General features: G+C 37.9%; 1 protein-coding gene and 1 long non-coding RNA gene across 3 annotated transcripts; one reads left to right on the top strand and one right to left on the bottom strand.

The window, feature by feature from the left end:
* Positions 1 to 3,642: 3,642 nt before the first annotated feature.
* LOC121323859 lies at positions 3,643 to 6,108 on the bottom strand. The gene is made up of 3 exons (XR_005951189.1): positions 6,026 to 6,108; positions 5,402 to 5,529; positions 3,643 to 3,737 (listed from the first exon to the last, which is right to left on the bottom strand). It is a non-coding gene; the product is annotated as an uncharacterized LOC121323859 (long non-coding RNA).
* A 63-nt stretch (positions 6,109 to 6,171) lies between these two features.
* Positions 6,172 to 10,321, top strand: LOC121323858 (zinc finger and BTB domain-containing protein 18.2-like). 2 transcript variants are annotated; one of them, XM_041265145.1, is made up of 2 exons: positions 6,172 to 6,277; positions 7,756 to 10,321. In XM_041265145.1, exon 2 carries the CDS (start codon positions 7,770 to 7,772, stop codon positions 9,285 to 9,287), a length of 1,518 nt encoding a protein of 505 aa, XP_041121079.1. In that variant the 5' UTR covers positions 6,172 to 6,277; positions 7,756 to 7,769; the 3' UTR covers positions 9,288 to 10,321. The 2 variants fall into 2 exon arrangements, with proteins under 2 accessions (XP_041121079.1, XP_041121078.1); XM_041265144.1 differs by lacking the exon at positions 6,172 to 6,277 and adding an exon at positions 6,311 to 7,095.
* The last annotated feature ends 8,804 nt before the right edge of the window (positions 10,322 to 19,125 follow it).

Genomic DNA, 19,125 nt, shown 5'->3' on the forward strand with positions numbered 1-19,125 from the left:
AATTCACATTTTATAGAGTTTTTTTTTTTTTTTTGGTTTGGTCAGACAGTAGCTAAAAATATTCTTTGAAGATCAAGCTATCGAACCCACTCGTTCCCTTCTCTGATGCCATTTTCCACAAACATTCCAATCACTGTCTCGCATAAGCACCAGATCTAAGTAAAATTGATCTGTAGGTGAAATGTTCAATATCTCTGAGTAACCCAGTCTGCTCCACCCCCCACTCACCCTCCCTATTCCTTTGAAAGTAAGTTTGTAGCAGATGCCCCCGAAGAAGAAGCGACAGCTGGAACACGAAGCAGAGGTGACCTGAACAGCTGGGGGGACTGGAGACTGTGGAGCTGTGACCCAAGATTGCCGCCTCTGTAAGGTTTTAATGGCTGTTTTAAATTCTGTGTGTTTGTGTAGATTTCTTTCATTCCAAGTGTCCTCAGGCTTTTCTTTTAGAAGGGCTGACAGCAGTAAAGACAATACCATAGATTGCATTAAACATCTGTAAAAGTGTGGCATATCTGAATGTTAGGCTGTATTTCACAATATTATGCCATGCTTAATTCTATCCAATACTTCAATATTATATATTAGTCATATTAGTTTGTCTGTTGTTTTTTATTATCCCCGCAGAGGGTGAAATCCCAGCAGAAGAGGGCCAACATACAAATGTGGAAAACCCCTTACCCAATTGTGATGAGACCTGGTACTAACGTTATTTATCTTATGTTATTTGGTGTATCGGATTATGAGGATTGTGGCAGGGTAGGAGAGACCTATGTGTAATCAGTGGGTCAGGGCAAAGCCCTGCTGATAAATATATTGTTGAGATATATTATGATTTCAAAGTAATGGTTTGTTGTTATTATTGTTGTAGTTGTATGATTTAAAAAGAAATGCATTGGTGTGTATTCATTTAAAAAATACCACGTTGTTATTGTTTGGCAGCGTGGGCAGGGTTAAAGGCCCATCCCTCTAAACGCGTGCAGAATGTATCCGTCTCCAGATTGATTTCTAATTCGGTGATGGCGGGATGGGTATGCAGAGAGTGGAGAATGAGAGAGAGCAGAGAGAGGCAAAGAAAGAAAATAAACAATTACTACTCGTGCTGGCTTTAAACCTGCACGATAGTTGTTTTGGGGGGGGGGGGGGGGGGGGGTTGTGAACTTTGCTCTGTCAGCATTGTTTTTTGTACAGTACATCCTTTTGTTTAATAAATTCGCGCATCAGCGCTTCAACCTGCAGTACCTGTGTGTGTGTGGGTGTCAACTTCCTGGTCTGGGGACATCACCAAGCTGTCCTGTCACAGGGATATATTTGTCTGTCATTACATTTCTTTATCTGTGTGTAACTCTTACATTTATATAACCACTCATGCAATTGTAATGAAACTTGGCATTAACATTATTTAGATTTAATGACTGCAAGCATCAGATTATAGGGATATATGGTGCCTCTCTCTATGTGCATGTCCCACTTTCCATGTTTCATTGCCAGTCTTACTCTATGCTATTCTGCAGACTGTCTATTGTTTTCCATTACATAGAAATAATTCATTAATTTAATGTTAATGAATAAAACACATATGAAACACCTGTTCCAGCACCTGTCAATGTAGGTGGCTGAATAGGCTAGAAATTTCGGATGCCTTTTATTTTAATAACACTAGGGGAAATTACAAATAATTATATCTGGAATTGTGAAGTTACCTTTAATTTATGTGAACAGTTATTGTTGATTCAGTTCTGGAGATTGTTTATACCTGATCAAAGTAGAGCTGAATATCCATTGACATATTTGCATGCAATTCTTTGGCATGGTTAGCCATGTGTTTTACCATGTTGTACCATCGTCCCAGTGATCCACTGTGTTTGCATGTGATTTAATATGACTCGACTATGATTTTACTAAGTCTTATTTCACTGCTCTATTTCATGGAGGGATATTTCAGCAATAACCAGCACTAGTATATACTGTGAGCCCTGGTGGTCTTGCTGGTTTTGAGCTCTAGTGCTGATTCAAATTTATATCTGTTTTGTGCCTATTACTAGCCTTATACATAGTTGTTCCAATTCCTAACTCTTCGCGCACTAAAATAATGGCCACAATTTCATATGAATCTCAGTAGTTTCATAGGATTGCATAGGAGAAACATATTACTATCAAATACGTGTTGCTATTTTGTAATAATTTTTCTAGTCCTGAAGACAATTTCAAATAAATGATCAAAATTCCTAATAAATCAAGAGGAACACTCCAGGAACAGCAGCTAAGGCATTCACAGAAAACTGTGGCCATTGTTTGAAAGTGTAACCAAATTTTCAGCAGAGTTTTACCACACTTTATTGCAGGGATATACTTATGTCAATCACTATAAAATGATAGGTACTCATTATTCCCATCTTAACAACTGAAGACGTCAGTAAAGGAAATTATATAACAAGTAAATATAATAGTCAACCTTTTTTAAAGTATGTTAACCCACTGTCCATTGCCCCATTGCCTGTGGGAGTCTTTATCTCACATCAGGGCAGCAGAAACTGAGATGCTCTGTGGTATCCAAGCCTCAGGACCAACACGCAGCCACAGGGGAGCAATAATAGACTTAATGAATAGTTTACTCCTGAGGTGCCAAACCCCCATGATGGATTGAGGTTTGCTCCAAGGGTTCTTTGCAACACACACACTGTCCAAGGAGCCTAGCATGGGCTGTGCAAGAATGGGAATGAAAGACAACAAGTGGGCATCTATCAAGCTGGATGAATAAATAATTGAGCTCTCTATAACTGTGGAGATAAGCAGTGTTTTTGTACAGGTGCTTGTGTGCAGAAGGGGTTCCCACTGGTAAAACACACCTCGGAGTAAGATTTGAAACACTGCATTGAAATGCATTGTTAACCTTTTATAAATGAGACCAAGATGTGCCTAAAATGTTATCGTGTATAATAGCACAGCTCAACAGACCCCTACACTTCAGTGCAGTTTGCTGCTACCTTCTCTGACACTACCAGCATTAATGCATACTGCATTAATGCCATTGCACTCCAACCCAGGGGTTTGAGGTTTCAGGTAACACCCATTCAATGTGTAATGTTCATGTATACAGCAATATGTCAGTGAAGCATAACAGTTACATTTTTTGACTGGATTTTATGTTATTTTCATTGTTACCATTTGCACTTGTGTGGATCACACATTTACATTTTTTTTTGTTGTTATTTGGCTAAAGTAACTTGATTCACTTTTTCTCTAACCAGCATAACTAGCTCTTAAACCTGTACAACCAGTTGTAAACTGACACAACTGCCTCTGACTGGATTCAATACAGTGCAAGACACTTCTGAAATAACTCTTGGATCTCTATCACCTTCAACTACTTGATTTGGATTGTGGTATATCTTTAGTGTTAATAATAATAATAATAATAATAATAATAATAATAATAATAATAATAATAATAATAATAATATCAGTTACATATATTCATGCCATGACTATAGAAAACATGTTTAGTATTTTTTTTTTTCCCCAGTGCTTTACCATACTGGATTATGCTTCATTAAACTTTGCTATGCTTTAAACATAAGAACATAAGAAAGTTTACAAACGACAGGAGGCCATTCAGCCCATCTTGCTCGTTTGGTTGTTAGTAGCTTATTGATCCCGGAATCTCATCAAGCAGCTTCTTCAAGGATCCCAGGGTGTCAGCTTTAACAACTGTATACTGCAGTCAACTTTAAATTCAACTATGAAAAGAGAAAAAAAAAGTAAAAGATTATATTTTCTAAACGTTTGTTCCAGTGTAAAATGTACTCCTTTATTGGTATTACAGAACTAGCAAGTGTGTCAGTAACATACATCCCCAGACATGGCTGGAAGTTCAAAATTAGAGCAATCGGTATGAGGAAAAAGTTAATCATTACCATGTCATATATCAACAGCATGAACAGAATAGTGCAGAATAAAAAAAATACAATTAAATGTTTAGTAACAATTACATTTATATATATATATATATAAAAATGTGACATGCAGACATACAGATGGATGAACAGGCAGAAAGATACCTTTATATATCCACAGAATCCAAAACTCTTTAGTAGTTTAAGATAAAAAATATGTTAATAGCAAGTTTCAAGATGATAGGAAAATAAATATTTTTGCTAAGCAAGAGAGAAACCAGCTGCAAATCGTGTCACTTTGGGGCTGACTTGATACCCAGCTGTGGTTAGGGTTAGGGTTAGAGTTAGTGTTAGGGTTAGGGTTAGGGTAGAGCTTTCTCGAGCACTGAAGAATCACCCTGGAATGTGTCGACCACCTATCTATGGTTATCCCGGGGTTACCTCTTCAAAGTGGTTGATGCAATCCAAGTGTATTCTCTAGTATAACTGTTAAATACTACAAAATCCAAATGCTGCTTATTTCACCAAAGTACAGGTTAATTAAATCCAACTCTTTAGTCTTATACATTTAAGATGGATTTAATCATTAAACATTATCAATCTGCTTCTGGCATTTATTATTATTATTATTATTATTATTATTATTATTATTATTGGGCGTCTGATTTTCAGGTTTTACCCGATTTAACCCGATTTCTCTCACTCAATTTTTTCATTAAATAATTCTATTCGAATTTGGAAGAAAAAAAAATCGCCAGAAAATCAGATGCCCTAATTATAAATCAATCGGTTCTATTCATGTATCGTGGATTGATTCACTGAGAGTGGAACGTTTGTGCACATCACCCCTGTCCTGAAGTCTCTACACTGGCTCCCTGTGAAGATCCGCATTGACTGTCAAATTATTCTACGTGTGTATAAATCACTGCATGATCTCACCCCAACATATCTGTCCGACCTAATTGTCCCTCCAGCTCCAAAGCGCACTTTACGCTCGTCTAGCGCGGAAATCCTACAGATCCCTAGAGCTAATCTCAAAACATTTGGCTCCAGAGCGTCCTGCTGTTATGCCCCAAGATCCTGGAATGCCCTCCCAGACGAAATCCGACATGCAGACTCAACTTTTTCTTTTGGTCGGCTACTGAAAACCCACCTGTTCAGAGCTGCCTTTAACTATTAGAACTGTCCCTTATTTTTTTTATGTGAAGCGCTCTGTGATGTGAACACATGAAGGGATTTATAAAAATGCTAGATGGATAGATAGATAGATAGATAGATAGATAGATATATAGATAGATAGATAGATAGATAGATAGATAGATAGATAGATAGCTAAGAATCTCAAAAGAAAAATTTAAAATAGCATGATCTACAAACATACCTGTTTATCATTATTCACGTTGGATTTATCCATGGCTATTACAAATATTCAACACCCTCAAAGTGTTGTGACTGTTCCACACTGTTTCCCCACCCCTCCCCAAACGAGGGCATGCTTGACAACTTACCTGCAAAGATTCTACTCATCTCCTGTGGGTGAGCGATGTGGACACACGTGTTCCCTTGGAAAGGGGCTTGAGATGAGATTGCCGTTATCAAGACATCAAACCTCAGCGTTGAATCTGTATCTGTTTTACTGGGAATTGAACTGTCTTTTACGAAATGCACATCTGGATATCATGGCTAAGGAAACGCAAAGTGTATTAAAGCACATTATTGGCAAAAGCGATGCTTAAATACATGTCAGCATGGAAAAGCACCGCAAACTGTATTACGTTTTTCATAATAAGAGATTAAACTACGTTATTTTTAGTCACACAAGCGAAAAGTGTAATCATGCTTAAACACTAGACATAATCGGGAGCGTTTACCTGAAACTAAGTCGTTTTGAAACATGAGCAGTTTGTTTTACGTTCAGAAAAAAAAAAAAAAAAGCTATATGAGAAAAACAAAGATTAGTAAAGTGAAGGTGCAAAAATATTACAAAAATTAACAGAAAACAAGAAAATACAATCTTTACATAAATGCAAATGCTACGAAAAACGTAGCAAATACCTCAAATATCTGCATTTAGTACTGTTGGGTATTATTATTACTAATATTTTTGTATTGAATACAGTAACGATACTCACTTCTTTTACAAGAATCAGTTTCCCACTGTCAGTCTATGTGATGTTATGCAGATCAGTAGCTATTGTAGCAGGCACTATCGCGAGACTGGACCATTAACTACTTGCTTGACAAACACAGGGTGCTGCTAGGCTGCCAGGGACAGGCTGAGACACAAACATCTGGGAACTCATCATGAAAGGACGACGGCATTCCTAGCCAACGCTGCTGCTGTAAACAGGTCAATCTAGGCTCCTCGGCTACAAGACCAACGTGTAAGTATGTCGCTTTAACGAGAAACGGCACCCGAAACTTATTATTGTTACCTGCCCTCAGTCTGGCGCTGGCTATGGAGCGGAGTTTCGTTGTGATTGGACGCCTCCTTCCTTGGGCTCGGAGTTTGCTACTGCCCCCTAACTTGGCCATAGCGACAGACGACTACTTTCACTGGCAAATAGACAGCAAACGATAGGGAGAAAACTAATATAACGCTTAATAGAACAGGTGGATTGGAGTACTTTAATTGGTGTCTGATACATTTAAAAATTCCTGTATAATGTTTGGCGTTATAAATGTCTCTGTAAGTAAAAAGACAAAGGCGTGTTTAAGGACAATTGGCTTAACTGCGTTGTGAGTAGAACTGGTGTTTGTAACGGGGAGTGGGTGCACAAAATAAAGTTTGTGTCGCCTCATATGCCTATAAAAGGGCTTCTGGGACTTTAAAGGAGGCAAGCTGCGGGTTAGCTGGTAGCTTGATTTGGAGTAACATATGGTATTAAAAGGAGCACAGCTGGAGGTAGCATTTCCATTGCGGTGATGTCAGAGCAGCTGACTCTACAGCTTGCAGTGTAATTAGCGAACAGAGCACTCACTCACTTCGTTTAACTTCCTCTGCTTTTCTTAATCCCGCTTGCTGGAGTACTACTGGTGTTGGTATTTCCGAGGCTGCTGTTCTGTGTACTGTATGTGCAGGCTTTCATTTTATATAGTTGCAAAAACCTATTACTTCTTTGCTCGTTTCCTTATAATTCCATGGGAAGCACTAAAACTACCGATACATTGATCGGATTGATACGGCATGCTACTGAGAAATGTAAGTTGGTCATAGCAAGTGGCAGTGACAGGAGTCTGCTGTTTGGGTATAGGCAGGGGAAGCTGCTAATAACGATACCGGTGCTCTGATATTGAAAATGTAATTGCAAAAAAAAAAAAAAAATTGTGTATTCTTTTAAGAACTGTTTCTAAAAAGCCGTTATAAAGTGCATTCTTCCACAAAAAGATCAGCTGTTATACTAATGTTCGTTTCGTTTATTCATAGATATAAAAAACATGTTAATTTTCCAGTAATTGTAATTATTTGTAGAACAGAACTAATGATGGTCCGCCAGCAAGGTTGTACAACTTTTTAATTCGCTATGGGGAAAAAAAAAAGTCTTTTGGCAACGGTTAGCTTGGTGTCACACTGCCTCCCCCTGTGGCTTTTATTTACTTTAAGACAGATATTTTTGTTTTGTTCTAAGTGTAATCTTTGTTTTATCCGGAACTTATTTATTAGACGCAAAGGATGTTTGCACAACAAAGCAAATTGCTGAAGTGCGTGTTTTTTTTGTGTTTATTTTAACAGTTTTCTTTGCTTGAGGGTTCTTGTTGTTCTTTCTTTGCTGAGACAGTTGCTGGTTGCTAACTCGCTGCTGCACTCGTTGAATGACTTTCTTGTGTTTGTTTAATATCCAGTTTTTCCTGTTTTGGTCAGGTTATGAAGGAAGAATGGAGTTCCCAGACCATAGCCGCCAGTTGCTGCAGTGTCTGAGTCAGCAGCGTCACCAAGGTTTCCTTTGCGACTGCACTGTTCTTGTTGGAGAGGCGCGATTCAAAGCACACAGAGCAGTGTTGGCCTCTTGCAGCATGTACTTCCATCTCTTCTACAGAGACCAGCTAGACAAAAGGGACCTTGTGCATCTGAACAATGACATTGTGACAGCCCCTGCTTTCAGCCTGCTCCTTGAATTTATGTATGAGGGGAAAATGGAATTCAACAACTTGCCTGTGGAAGATGTGCTGGCTGCAGCCAGCTACCTCCACATGTATGACATTGTGAAAGTGTGCAAAAGCAGGCTGAAAGATAAAGAGTTGTGCTCTTTGGAGGAAAAGATTAACGATGGGGCAGCACTGGGCTGCCTGGAAAAGGAGAGGAGCTCTTCAGACAGAGAGCAGCGTGAGCATGTACAGCAGCGGCAGATCCCGGCAGATGAATTTGACACAGACAACAGCAAGGCAAGACTGGCTGTCACGGATTGTGAAAGGTCTACACAGAGCAGGCAGAAGGCGAACGGTCACCCTGGCAGGTCCCCGGACCTTGTAGGTGTCAATTATGTGTCAACGGAGGCCGAGTCCTGCATCCGAACAGCTGGAAAAACAAAAGCTGATGTCAGTGGTTCTACGGGGGCTCTGTCTCAGAGGTCTCGGGCTTCAGATGATGCAGACTGTGCTCTGGATTTGACTTTCAAGCCTCTGTCGAGCAGAGATTCCTTACACCCCTACGTTTCAGGACAGCTGGCTTCCGACAGCCAGCAGCAGGGCAGCGAGCCACTTGTTAAAGACGAACACGACTTGCTGTCAGACCAGGAGGACAGTGAGCCCATGAGCCCTGAGAGCCAGCGCTTTGGGAATTCAGCCAGGAGCTCAGTGGTGACAGGGTTCGCAGCCCTTTTCCCAGGCAACAATGGCTCCTCGGCCGCCCTCCACCCCCGGGAGGATGAAGATGTGATGGAGCAGGACGGAGCTGAGGGAAGAGGAGGGGTGAGCGGCAGTGAGGAGGAAGAGGAGGAAGACCTGGCCTCATCTGATATCTCCACCTCCAGCGGCGTGCTCCTGCCCCCCGGCCAGCAGATCTGCGTGTGCCCCCTCTGCAGCAAAGTCTTCCCCAGCCCCCACGTGCTGCAGCTCCACCTCAGCTCCCACTTCAGGGAGAAGGACGGCACCCGCTCCAAGCTGTCCCCTGATGGCTCGGTGCCCACCTGTTCCCAGTGTGGCAAGACCTTTTCTTGCATGTACACCCTAAAGCGCCACGAGAGGACTCACTCTGGAGAAAAGCCCTACACCTGCGCCCAGTGTGGCAAGAGCTTCCAGTACTCGCACAACCTGACCCGCCACGCCGTGGTCCACACACGCGAAAAGCCCCACGCCTGCAAATGGTGCGAGAGACGCTTCACTCAGTCTGGGGACCTCTATCGACACATCCGTAAATTCCACTGTGGTCTTGTGAAGACTCTGGCTATTGGATAATGAAGAATTACTACCGGAGTAGATGGTATATATATATTTTATATACAGTATATGTAGATATGTACAGGTCAGTATACAGTACAAGCACCACCACACTTGGCACTTGTGGTATGGCTGCATTGTAAAACTAGCCAATTACAATTTCAATTCAACAAGCCATTTATCTGGCATAGTTCTTTTTGGAAAGACCAGTTTAAATAGCAGATCATGCAGGCTAGTAACATACCTTTTGGTTAAAACCAACACCAAGTGGAGCAATCACAAAAGCTGAAATAGCAGTACTTTCATTACAATTTGGTAAGTTCTGTATCTTCGATTATGCAAAATGCAGTCTTTCAGATTTGCAGCAACTTGCCAAGTATATGGATGGCGTTCTACTGTAGGGTGACGGCAATGTTTATATTTACGTAATATGCATTCTGTAGTTGATACGCACCATAAAATTGACAGCTTCATAAAAAAAAAAAAAAAAGATATATAAGTAGGCTTTACTTCTTAGCATACATACAGTATTCAGGTGTGGTTTGGTCTGTAAACTCTTTATATAATGGAAGTGATGACCTTTTAAATATGTCATACTCTGTTATAAATACACACACACACACACACACACACACGTTCATTTATAAGTATTGGTCTTTGATTTGTGTGGAGAGTGTACAACAAAGAAAGGCACTGACATTGCCAACGGTTCCCATATCAAGAAAAATTAAGTGTACTTTAAAGAGGGTGAGTTTACGCCGTGCTATGTTTATTTTTTGGTTTTGTTTGGCTTTTTTTTTTTTTTTTTTTTTTAAACGGCCAAGACAGTATTGCAGTGTTCTTTTTCAAGTAAGTCCCCACATTCTTGTCCTAACCACAAAACTATTGCCCTGCTGTTGAAAGAAAGAAGAAAACGTATTGATTCAGTGCAGCAACTAGAGGTTAAGCTGAAGGGGAGCTGAGGTTGCTTGCTGCATCTCTGCTTGTGTTGACTGTGTAAGCTGACCTATGTATTTTTTATGTTTTCAATTTTGTTGCTATGATGCATATTTATCGGTATATATATATATATATATATATATATATATATATATATATATATATATATATATAGACACACACACACACACACACACACACAAAAATGTCTACTAATGCTGCAACATATTATGTCAATTATTCACAGACTATAAATCCTATTAAGCAATATCAGCAAACTATTTCCAGGTTTTTCAGTATGTGTCAGACATTAACTGTTTAGATTTGGTATATATGTGAACCCAATTCCCCACGTGCACATACAAGCTTAATTAATAGGGGGAAGTGTAAAAGTATATATTACATATATAGATATATAATCGACACTCCATTTTGGTGAGCAACAGAGTAAGTTATAATTGTATGATATTTTGCAGCTATTTTATGAACTACTGAACATAATGCATGTACAAATTTAAACAGGCTGGGCAAACATGCAGGGTTAAATAATGTCACATATGTTTTCAAAATGTACTGTTTCTCTGAGCCTCTTTTCAGTGCTGTGCTATGTTAGTACTGTGATTGGATTCTGTTGAATACTGTGTGAGTTCTGGTATTTTGCTGTGGCTGGGAATAGCACTAAAAATCTACTAAGTTTTATTTTTTTATTTATTTTTCTTTTTTGTTTGCTCTCCTGATAAAACTTGATTTAGTATTTATTAGTTAGGGTTTTTTTATTGTATTTTGGTTTAGAGTTTCTTAGAGTGTGTTTTTAATTATTATCTTTATTATCCATTTCCAAGCACTTAGATTTTGTCATTTAAAACAAGATTTGGAAATGTTCAGCTTGGGTTCATAAATTTGCCACTTGGCTCTTCTTCATTTTAAGTGATCAGTACTTTGGAGGACTGTTTTAGCTATAGGGGTTGGCAACTATTTTTTTCTTTGTGATTTACGTGTCCTATAATATTAATTGTTTGTATAAAGGGGTCAGATTCAGTAAGCACCAAGTTTGTTTCATTATGTATGTCCTCTGAAAGCATTGTTTAAAAATAAAAAAAGAGGACTTGTAGTTTTGTCCCAGACTTCAAATTTATTTTCAAGAGATTTACGCTTTTGTGGTCATACAAATACCATGAAATGGTTATTTTTAAGGAAAAACAAAATGTTACACAACTTACAGAGCTCCTACGCATGTCTTACTTGTTTCTTGATAGTTGTGTAATATTTCTACTTTTGTTTTTTGTTTTTTTTCTGTAAATACTTTGTGAATGTGGCCCAGTGTGTCTTATTATAGGAACAGAAGAAAAAGCTTAAGATGTGCTACAAAAGAAAAAGTAAAAGTAAGCACTTGTTTTCAGCATGCATAGTTTAATTTCCTTTGTGTCTTCACACTGTATATGGCATTTAAAAAAAAAAAAAAAAAAAGCCCAGTACGTCAATCAAAACCATGATAGTTACCTGACTTTGAATCACTAAAATTGACTCAAATGCGTTTAGTCAGTACAGGGCAACCAAGGCCTGCCTCAGCAAGAGACTGGCAAAACAAAAGCTGTGCTTGCGAAGGAGTTCATTTAAAAGTAAATAATGAACACTACTGGCCGATAGACTCTTCTTGGTGAATACCTCCATAGAATCGAACGCAGAAAAGAATGACTGTTGTTTTGTTCATAGGAATGTCTGGATTAATAGCCTGCAAATTACTCCTTTCTTATTTACTTTAATTACCTTGCTTGTTGTGTTTTTTTGTTTGTTTTGTTTTTTTACTAGTAAGGAATACTTCAAACATAACACCTTGCACTAATAAATTCCCTGCGGTGAACCCTGTGTATTTATTTAAGGGAGTATAGGAACAACTGTAAACAGCTGCATTGTTTTTGAGAAAGCAAAGGACGTCCTTCTAAGTATGCCTAAGATAAGGGCTTCATTGTATTACTGTTCTAAAAAAGAAAACAAGGATTGCACACTAGGAAGTGTTATGTTGCATTTTGATTAGAAGTATCTAACTGCATTTTATCTTTAAATCCTAGCATCAAGAATTAGAAGTAAATAGCGATCAACTGTCTATTTGATGGCCTATTTGTATTGTGTGTTTGTTTACTTGGTATTATTGTGTTGTGTTGTTTAATAAGGTTAACCAGATTTGCTGGATCTTTGCTCGAAGCTGCATGTTTTTATCTTTTTTATTGAAGGCAAAACTATACCAAGTGGGAGTTTTTGAACCAGATTAGTCAAATTATGGATACATCGAACACTGATCTAACACTTTTAGTTGTGTATTATGTTATAATATTTCTAATTTTACTGTATCAGAAATTAATTCAAACAACTGGTTTCACAGGTTAGCTACCTTTTAAGGTAAGGTATTTTAAAATGAGTGCTAATTGTGTTTTGTACCTGTGTCTGCTATTTGTATAAGTGACTTTGTGTACAATACACAGATGTGTAGATACATATCTGTTATACTGTATACAATATTGCCTTTAGCCTGCTGTGCTAAGGAACAGATACATGGTTCTTTTAAAGGATTTACAAACAAGCAAATTACAAACAAACCCATATTTTATTAAAATCTATAATTTATATGGCAAATATATATAGGCAAATGCATATATAAATGTGTGTATCTGTGTGGGGTTGTTAGTATATAAATGCTGGAAGGTTAAAAATCATTTGTACTGGTCATTTATAGATTGTCCAGCTAGGAGTTAAAGGGTTAAATATTAAACATATTGAAATTGGAATCTTCTGCACTGTGAAACTGTGTATAATCATGAGTATTTATTGTTTCCATGTAAAATCTGCTGTAATTTTGACGTGTATAATGAAAGCTACTAAATGTCAAATGGGATTTTTTTTTTTTTTTTTTATATATATATAGAATTGTACTTCACGGTATCTCAACTAATTATATTTTTTAAAAAAAAAAAAAAAAAAAAAAAAACCTTTCTATTTTCTAGAAAATCAGATGCTTGTGTTAGTGCTTTGCAGTCTGTAGAGGACAATCGGTATGCTAACGAATAGGGTTGGTTAGTGCTCTGGGCGATTATTTATGATTTTGTTTGTGTGGATTTTTGTTTGCATTTTTTTTTAGTGTGTGCTGTGAAACTGTGACAATCCTGATTTAAGCCTGTTTTGTCCTTTTTATTTAGTTTTGCATAAATTAAAAGAGAATGTACTGTGTTCATGCGTGTCGATTTCTTTGAAGCTGTTTGTTTTAACCTTGGTGTCAGGAATATTGCTGCATACACTTAATTGCCAACATCTCTATTCAACTATACCTGCTAATTAATACAATACTATTCTAAAGGGGGGTTTATATTCATGTTATCCGAGACTAAAGAAATGAAGACTTGAGTTTTATTGGAAGAAAGCTTTGAACAAAATAAAAAGTAAGAATACAATTGAGAAATTGTATTCTTACAATTGAAGTCTAATTCAATGTACTTTTATCTAGGGAAATCGTTGACATGACCCAACTCCCCCTTATAGGGGGATATTATATATAGATATATATATATATATATATATCTATATATATATATATATATCATATATATATTATATATATATGTATTGTATGTATATATACATATCACACTATATAATTTCCATCAATTTGTGGGTTCCCAGTCTAAAACCATTGGTTATTTGGTCCTGTACTCTATGCCTGGACAGTCCGTGTATAAGTGATGTGTGATCTTCCAGTCTGTCAAGTTAGTAAGCTGCAGCAGTACTGTTACAGTGAGGTAACCTTTATCGATTGTATGTGTTTTACTATTATACCATGTGCATGGGAGGGTTGTGAAAACGCATGTGCTCAATGGAGCCCCCGTGGGGGGGGTGGGCAACAACAGGTGTTTAGGGTTTAGTGGCTCTCTTTTAGGGTTGCATTGTGGTTTTAGTCATGATAGGCAAGACAACAGATCTCACAGACCTTGATAAACAGCTAAAAGTAAGCATGTCGTTGGCAGGTTCTTCTGTATCTAAGACTGCGCAAATGTATTGATGTTTCACAAGGAGCACTAAAGAACTGTACGGCTGTTATGGAGAACAGACTGCTGCAGATTTTTTCTACCAACTTGTGCTGAAGGAAAAAAAAGAGGTAGTATCTTCAGAAAAAATGTAAATGCTTTACCAACTTAAATTGGTGCCATGGTGACCCTACACCCAATTGGCAATGTGACAGCAGTTTTTGTTTTTTTCGTCCAGTTTCTGCTTGAGTGTATATACAATGAATATTTAATATAGTTTCATTTGTAGTCACTCTTAACAAGTGTACTGTTGAAATACAAATGCTCTGTGACACACAGAGAATAAACAATAGAGAATAAGCATTTATTTAAATTCTATCCAATGCATATGCCTTATGATTCATTGAATTGAAACAACTTAGTCCATAAACGTTCCTTAATTGCGAGTCACTACTTTAGTGACTCTCCCTTGGTCACTGTGTATTGGCATGCCCAGTTCATGATGCCATATCTAATTAGAATTTGTAAGCTAGCAATTTTGTAACACGTCGACTAGTTGATGAAATTGTATATAATTTATTTAAACGCAAGTACCGTTTTTTTTTTTTTTTAAATATCTAGAAAAAAACGACTCTGCCGATATGATTATTACTTTGCTTAGATTAGTGACTGGCATCGCATCTTCCACAAGAAGACAAAAGCATGTTACTGCAGGTGATGCTGTCTTGGCTTGTGAATTCTGACACTCCCTGAATAAAAAGATTTTGTTGTTAGATGTGTTACGTAAACAACAACTCCTCTTGTTATAAGTTAATGCTTTGTGTGCAGTGTCTCTTATTGTGTAACACGAGACACCCTACACACAAACTATTTTACTTCTTATAAATAGCAACAACAAAAAAAAACAAGATACTGCTATGAAACTTCAGAATTTTGCCATATGTTCTATGCAGGGGGGTGACATCTGTACACAAGATAAGATGTACTGGAATTTTGACAGTCCTTCCCAGTGATTGGTTGATGTGTCATACGTGATTTGTAATGCTGTGAATAAAGGTTGTTTGGGAGAGAAAAAAAAATGTCCATCAATCTCAGCTTGGACGCATGTTTACTGTGGCAATCATGGAAGTACAGCTTTAATTAAAAACATCTGCTTTTTGGGGAGGGTCTTTGTTTTGGACACCAGACATGATTTATGGATAAATGTGTGTGAAAATAGAAATTCCTTTAAAAGTTGAGTGTAACTTGGGGCCCCCAATTCGGTAGCTCTTTGCCAGTTGACTGATCAATTTCTCTGGGAGGGGGGTTTGCAATTAGTCGCTTCTGTACTTCTAAAGAAATCCAGCTGCTCTGCTTTATAAACCCCTTTGGAGATGAATTTAATTCCCACCCCACCCCCCTGTTCCTTCACGCTGCCAGCCAGAGTAGACAACTGTAAACTAATACACCCCAGCTCTGTCCTCCAGCTCCTATTGTAATTGCAGTGGCATAGCCGCCCCATTGTTGGTAAGGACTCACAAGCACTTACTTAATGCACAGACAGCGCTACGTGGCAGCACACTGGTCCGCCTGTCATAGAACAATGAGGACGCTGTCTCCCAGATCTTTGATAACCCTCCCCCCGAGCATCATCCAGAGAGCTTGTTTGTAAACAAGGGTTGAGAGCCAGGCTAGCTGGTGTCAATCAAAATGTGAACTAAGACTTTTAATTTTCTTTTTTTTTTTTTAATGTAAAACAAAAGGGTTGTAGTATTAATAGCCATTGCTTGCGTATCATAAGAAATGCAGGTATAATGCCTGACACAGCAGTCATTATTTGTTAGAAAACAGGCCAAGGCAAAAATGAAGTTAAGACAAGGCTGGTTATCTACAGTTGGTGAATGCTGTGGAGGATATCGGTCCTATTATAAACCAAATGGTTTTTGTGTTGGAAGGATTTTTAAAAAAATGTGTTTTTAGGGTATGTTTTTTGGTAGAGGATGCTGTATGTAGTTGTTGAAAGCAAGTTTCAAGATTTGAAAGACCTGTTAGCTTTTTGAGCTTTATACTCTGAATCTAATTATCTCTGCTTTTTTTATTTTGTATTATTATTATTATTATTATTATTATTATTATTATTATTATTATTATTATTATTTGTTTATTGGTATTTTTTATAATAAAATCATGTCAGGAATATGATGTACATAACAAGTCATATGAGGGGCAGCTCATTTACATACATGTAGTGTTAGATTCTAGGGATATTTATATATAACCAGTCATTTCAAAATACTTCACCATGATACTAACAAATCAACTGATTATGTAATGACAGCTAAGATACACAATTTTCATGAAACTATTTGTTGCGTTTTCTTATTCTATTCTATACACAATGCTGATGTAAGTCATGGTCATCCACTTTGTCACCATAGTGATAGCTCTAATTTTGAATTTACAGTTGTGGCAGGGGATGTATGTTACTGACAAAAGACAATGTTCACTTAGCTTTGGGAGAGCAGTTTATTAACTCAGTCATTTCATATGTATTTCCCTATCTATCTTAAAATAACAGTGCCACATTGTTAACTTGGTGATTTGTAATGAGACAGTGGTATATACCCTTGACACCTGACCTGTCAGACACTGCTGGTATATATATGCTTCTTTTCAAAAAGCAAGCAAAAAAAAAAAAAAAAAAAAAAGATTATCCAAATATAAGTGATAATAGCATAACAAGATATAATTAAAAAAATCTGAAGCACGCTAAAGACAATAAATTAAGAACATTGACTTTGAAGCCTTGATTATCAATCTTACAGTGGCTCTCAAAAGTATTCACCCCCTTGGACTTTTCCACATTTTATTGTGTTACAACATGGAATCAAAATGGATTTAATTAGGAGTTTTTGCCACTGATCAACACAAAAAAAGTCCATAATGTGAAAGTGAAAAATAAAATCTACAAATTGTTCTGAATTAATTACAAATATAAAACAGAAAATAATTGATTGCATAAGTATTCACCCCCTTGAGTCAATATTTGGTAGAGGCACCTTTGGCAGCAATTACAGCCATGAGTCTATTTGGATAAGTCTCTACCAGCTTTGCACATCTGGACACTGCAATTTTTGCCCATTCTTCTTTGCAAAATTGCTAAAGCTTCATCAAGTTGGATGGGGACCTTTGGTGAACAGCAATTTTCAGCTCTTTCCACATATTCTCAATTGGATTGAGGTCCAGGCTTTGACTGGGCTGCTCCAGGACATTGACCTTTTTGTTTTTAAGCCACTCCAGTGTGGCTTTGGCTGTAGGTTTTGGTTCATTGTCCTGCTGGAAGATGAATCTTCTCCCAAGACACAGGTCTCTAGCAGATTTCAGAAAGTTTTCCACCAGGATTTCTCTGTACTTTGGTGCATCCATTTTGCCCTCTATCTTCACAAGCTTTCCAGGTCCTGATGCAGAGAAGCATCCCCATAGCATGATGCTGCCACCACCATGATTCACAGTAGGGATGGTGTTCTCAGGATGATGTACGGTGTTAGGCTTGCGCCAAACATAACGCTTAGCGTTGAGGCCAAAAAGCTCTATTTTGGTCTCATTAGACCATAGAATCTTCTTCCACTTGGCCTCAGAGTCTCCCACATGCCTTCTGGCAAACTCTAGCTGAGATTTGATTTCTTTTTTTCAACAATGACTTTCTTTTTGCCACTCTCCCATAAAGATCAGTTTTGTGAAGATAGTCAGTTTTTGTGGACGTCCTGTTCTAGTCAGATTCACAGTTGTGCCATATTCTCTCCATTTCTTAATAATGGACTTTACTGTGCTTCAGGGGATAATCAGTGCCTTGGAAATGTTCTTATATCCTACCCCTGATTGGTGCTTTTGAAGAACCTTATTCCGGATTTGCTTTCAATGTTCCTTCGTCTTCATGATTAGTTTTTGTTAAGAAACATACTAACCAACTGTGGGACCTCCCAGAGACATGTGTATTTAACCTGAAATCATGTGAAACACCTTAATTCCACACAGGTGGACTCCATTCAACTAATTATGTGACATCTAAAGACAATTGATTGCACTAGAGCTTATTTAGTCATGTCATGGGTGAATACTTATGCAATCAATTATTTTCTGTTTTATATTTGTAATTAATTTAGAACAATTTGTAGATTTTATTTTTCACTTTGACTCTTTTTGTGTTGATCAGTGGCAAAAACTCCTAATTAAATCCATTTTGAGTCCATGTTGTAACACAATAAAATGTGGAAAAGTCCAAGGGGGGTCAGTACTTTTGAGAGCCATTGTATTAAATATTAAAATCAGGTGAATTTCCTAATAATTCTCAACTAAAAAATACTTGTCCAGTGCATCTTTTAAACTAAATAAAGCTTGGCAAGAGACAAGCCGTGCCTTCAATAACTCCTCGCCATCATCTCACTTCTGCCCTCCGCATGTACTGTAAACACTGTACTGTACACACTTGTACCTGTCTATGCACTTCATGTGACCTTCACCCCCTTCACCATGGGCTAATTCTCTTCCCTAAAGGAGGGGGTGGGGGTGGGGCTGCAACCATTCCACCCTCCAATCCTCTATCCAGTCAAGCTGTACTTCCATCAACATCTCAGTAGTGAAGAGGGTAGGCCAAGTCTCTTAAGGGAAAGAGAAGCAAGGCCAAGAAGGCATTCTGTAAGTTTTTTTGTCTTATCTGGCACAATTATGCGGAAAGACCACCTTGGGTTAGGTGTAAAATATCTGAGATAACTTGGGAGGGGCGAAGACGAACACACGCTGTCCTCCGAAGGGTGTGCTGTTAACCGCCCTCTTCTTTATACACTGCAGACTCACCATGGGAGCTCCTGTCCTCGGTCGGCAAAGGAATAGCCTGGACTAGAACCGGTGACGTCCAGACTATAGGA

This window comes from Polyodon spathula, chromosome 12, assembly GCF_017654505.1.
Source record: "Polyodon spathula isolate WHYD16114869_AA chromosome 12, ASM1765450v1, whole genome shotgun sequence".
NCBI classification, from domain to species: Eukaryota; Metazoa; Chordata; class Actinopteri; order Acipenseriformes; family Polyodontidae; genus Polyodon; species Polyodon spathula.

What these genes read in the sequence shown, in the direction of transcription:
- LOC121323858 (XM_041265144.1), top strand. Translation starts at nt 7,035, where the DNA reads ATGGGAAGCACTAAAACTACCGATACATTGATCGGATTGATACGGCAT. An exon ending in ACGGCATGCTACTGAGAAAT is followed by an intron (nt 7,096 to 7,755) that starts GTAAGTTGGTCA and finishes TGTTTTGGTCAG; the next exon opens with GTTATGAAGGAAGAATGGAG.